The sequence below is a fragment of the Gymnodraco acuticeps genome, unplaced genomic scaffold (assembly GCF_902827175.1).
Source record: "Gymnodraco acuticeps unplaced genomic scaffold, fGymAcu1.1, whole genome shotgun sequence".
Taxonomy (NCBI): domain Eukaryota; kingdom Metazoa; phylum Chordata; class Actinopteri; order Perciformes; family Bathydraconidae; genus Gymnodraco; species Gymnodraco acuticeps.
In genome coordinates, this window is record NW_022991389.1 from 21,577 (window position 1) to 25,000 (window position 3,424).

The 3,424-nt window shown below is 42.6% G+C and overlaps 1 protein-coding gene across 1 annotated transcript in view; it reads left to right on the plus strand.

Annotated features, from left to right (window-relative positions):
* The first annotated feature begins 2,259 nt into the window (after window positions 1-2,259).
* Window positions 2,260-3,424, plus strand: part of LOC117563169 (receptor-type tyrosine-protein phosphatase N2-like) — a 72,496-nt gene continuing 71,331 nt past the window's right edge. The window contains exon 1 of the mRNA XM_034241348.1: window positions 2,260-2,350. Within this exon, the coding sequence (XP_034097239.1) occupies window positions 2,276-2,350 (75 nt within the window). The 5' untranslated portion in view covers window positions 2,260-2,275. The remainder of the gene's footprint in view (window positions 2,351-3,424) is intronic.

Below are 3,424 nucleotides of genomic sequence, written 5' to 3' on the forward strand. Positions count from 1 at the left end.
CAGAAAGAAAGATGATCTGAGTCTGCCCAGTTTAGTGGCGCTGGGAACGCTGGGGAATTTGACCACTTTTTAAAAGCATTATTTGTCAAAAAAATGTCTTCAAAATGAGAAATGTGAATGTTTTATTTGCACAAGAGAACATGTACAATCTCCAAGACATGGGTGGGTGTATGTCTGGGGTGCAATTTGAATTTGGACACATCTTTAACTTCAAATAAAAAATGTCTAGTCTAGATTAAAAAAAAACTGTAGGCGTCTTAAAGAGGGCCTATTATGCTTTTTGGTCCCTTTCCTTTAGTGTGTTATTTAGGTTTCTGTGCATGTAAATGGTCTGCAGAGGCTAAAATCCTAGTTCCGCTCACACACACTATGAGTGCGGGCAATACACTACTTGTGTTTTTATCCGAAAAAAGTGCCCCCACCGTTTTCCAAACAAAGCCATAATTATAAAAGAAGGCATCATACATGTCTGATAGTCTGATTAATCTCTCGCAGACTTTCCGTTGCATCGCGTCCTCTATAATGTAAGTCAGTGTTTGGAGGTGCCTGTCAGCGTCAGTTTGTCCGTCAGTCCAGATGTTACGCTTTCCTAACTGTACGTTGAAGATTTAAATGTCCCAGGAGGCCAAGGGGCGACCATTTCATGAGGATGATGGCTCTTTTGTTTTGGGTGCCATCGAAAATGACAGGGCGAGCGGGGGCAGGGTGGTAAGGGTCACAGGAATCCAAAATATGTTTCCCCTAGCACAAAGGCCATCAGTTTGGTGGTCCCGGGGCTGAATGAGCGGGCTTTTATTTTGAGTCCATCGGTGACCGTTTGAATATCACACAAGAGGTTTGCGGGTATCCAGGCGATGGCCTCTCATGTCGCTAACCTCTGACAGATTTGATGTCCGTTGTGAGATGAGTGATTCTTCCAGAGCTCATTATGAGGGAGACTGTTGGTCTAAAAGCGCTCCGTTGATCCAGAGTTAATGACAGCAGAGGCTTCGTCACTCCGGGGGTCCTGCAAGACCTCTAAGGATTCAATCAAATCAAGAAGAGTCGTGCAAAGAAGACGACTTTATGGTCATTGTAGATCTTAATTTAATAAAAACTGAGCATGGAAATGATTTAGTGTTTCGGACAATCCCAACAAGCATTTTTTTCTATAAATGTTACTTAAGATCACCTTAAAGCTTATGGCTATAGGTTTTTGTAGCATTTGAATAAAACGAATTAGCTTAAGGTTATGAACGTCTGATAGAGGCTGAAACAAATGTGAATATGACTGAATATTTTGAATGTGGTCATTACATTTAACATGTTTTACTTGTGCTTTCCTGGGGGTGAAAGTACGAGCTGGTGGTGAGTGATGCAAAGTGGACCACTTCAACGCCTCAATTAATTAGAATATAAAACATGCATTAAGGAAAGAGGAAATTATTGGTGCTGATTTCTGACAATCCCAACAAACCGTTCTTTCTCTTGATGCTAGGTATGACTACCTTTAGGGTTAGGGTAAGGTGTTGTAGCATTTAAATAAAACCAATGACTTACAATAAAGGTAGCGAGAGTCTGAGTGTCATTACTGTAAACAATTGTAAACATCACAGTTGTTTGTCTAAGTTCAGGAAAAGATTGTGGTTTGGTTCACAATAAATGCTAAAGTGGTTTTACTTGAGTATGGAAATGTGTACTTTTCGGTTAAAATGACAGGAAAAGCTACGTGACATTGATTGATTGATTTTTTTAACTTCCTGGTTCACTATTAAGGCCCGGACACACCAAGCCGATTTTGGCCGACAATGAGCGTCAACACACCCTACTCAGATTGGTGTGTCCCGCACCGTTGTGTCTTTTCAGCCGGGCCGACACTTTTCGGCGCCTTTTCGGCCGAAAGCCAAAGGCTGTCGGTCAAATAAATCACTCTGATTGGCTGTTCAGCTTAGCGAATCAGTGCATGAGAAGCTAAACGGAAGTGAGGGACCCAAACAAACTATTAAGAAGGCAAATTTCATTTACCTCCAGCTCTCGACACAGGTTCGGGAAAGCCCCGTGAGCTTCTCGCTGTAGAGTGAAAATGGAACGCACGCTATTTGTTGTTTGTTTATATCACGCAGTCTGTTCTTCTTCTCTCGGTTATCACGCAGTCTGTCTTCCGGTTGCCTCTTTTGAATGACAAATACACACTACCGCCGCCTGCTGGTAAGGAGAGTTATTGCCACTCACGCATGCGCAGTCAGTACGTGCTACTTGGCCGTCGGCTGAAGTCTTTGCGGTGTTTGTGCGACACATGGCCAAGACGCAGAGACGTGAGGCGACACAACAGTCGGGGGTCCGTCTGTGTCAGTTCTTTGGTGTCAGCTTGGTGAGTCCGGGCCTTTACATTCAACTTGATTTGGTGGCGAATTATAGTGAATGACTTCTGTAGGAATACCTGTGAAAAATGTATAAGAACCGCCTGGATCTCTTGCTTTTTTGCAGGTTATATACTATATATACTATATATAGCTTGTTTTCTTTCTTTATCCCCTAAGGATTGATTATCCTGAATATTGCCATCTTCAGAGTACAAGAGGAGTAAAACCTATAATCCATTGTACTCACTGAATGAATGGCGATGAAACACCTTTTCTGAAAATGCATTGATTAATTTACTTTTGTGAACAAGGTCTTCACATCCTACGGTGTGTTTGGTAAACTCCTCCGCTGACCGCACACAAAGCACCTTACGAGGCCACGGCTGCACACATAAGGTGTTATTAATGGTGCTGGCTTGAATTACACGTACTGTACTATTTTCTATGTGAAAGAGGTCAGAAGTGCAGATGTGCTGTGGGATATTTGCACCACACGTTACAAAGATCTGACAGAAATGGATTCGTCTAAATGGAGCATTGTGCTCATGGTGTTAGCTCTTATCTGGGAGCAGGATCTCTCATGTTGTGGTATATTGCTCCGGCACTGATCCTTTGTAACACATTTAGAGATGTTATCAACGTTTCTTATTCTATAGAGTCGTGCAGGAATTATGTTTTGTTTGTAGGCCGACTCGGGAGCTAGAATTACACGGGCTCCCTCGAAATAAAGCAATATGTTCTTATGAATTTTGGATTATTGCAGGAAAGGAGATCTGTGACAGACACACGTTTATGATATGTTATGTTCAGCAGGATAAGCTCCATATATAAACACCACTTTATAATTTGTTGGCCTATAAAGGAATAAAGCTTTGGGCTTCAAAGGACCTACAGCACGGTCACATGACTTCACATCACCACCGCTAAGCTAAAGGCGGCTAATGTTGGGCTATAAAGGAACTACAGCTCGGTCACATGACTTCACGTTACCACCGCTAAGCTAACGGCGGCTAATGTTGGGCTATAAAGGAACTACAGCACGGTCACATGACTTCACATCACCACCGCTAAACTAAAGGCGG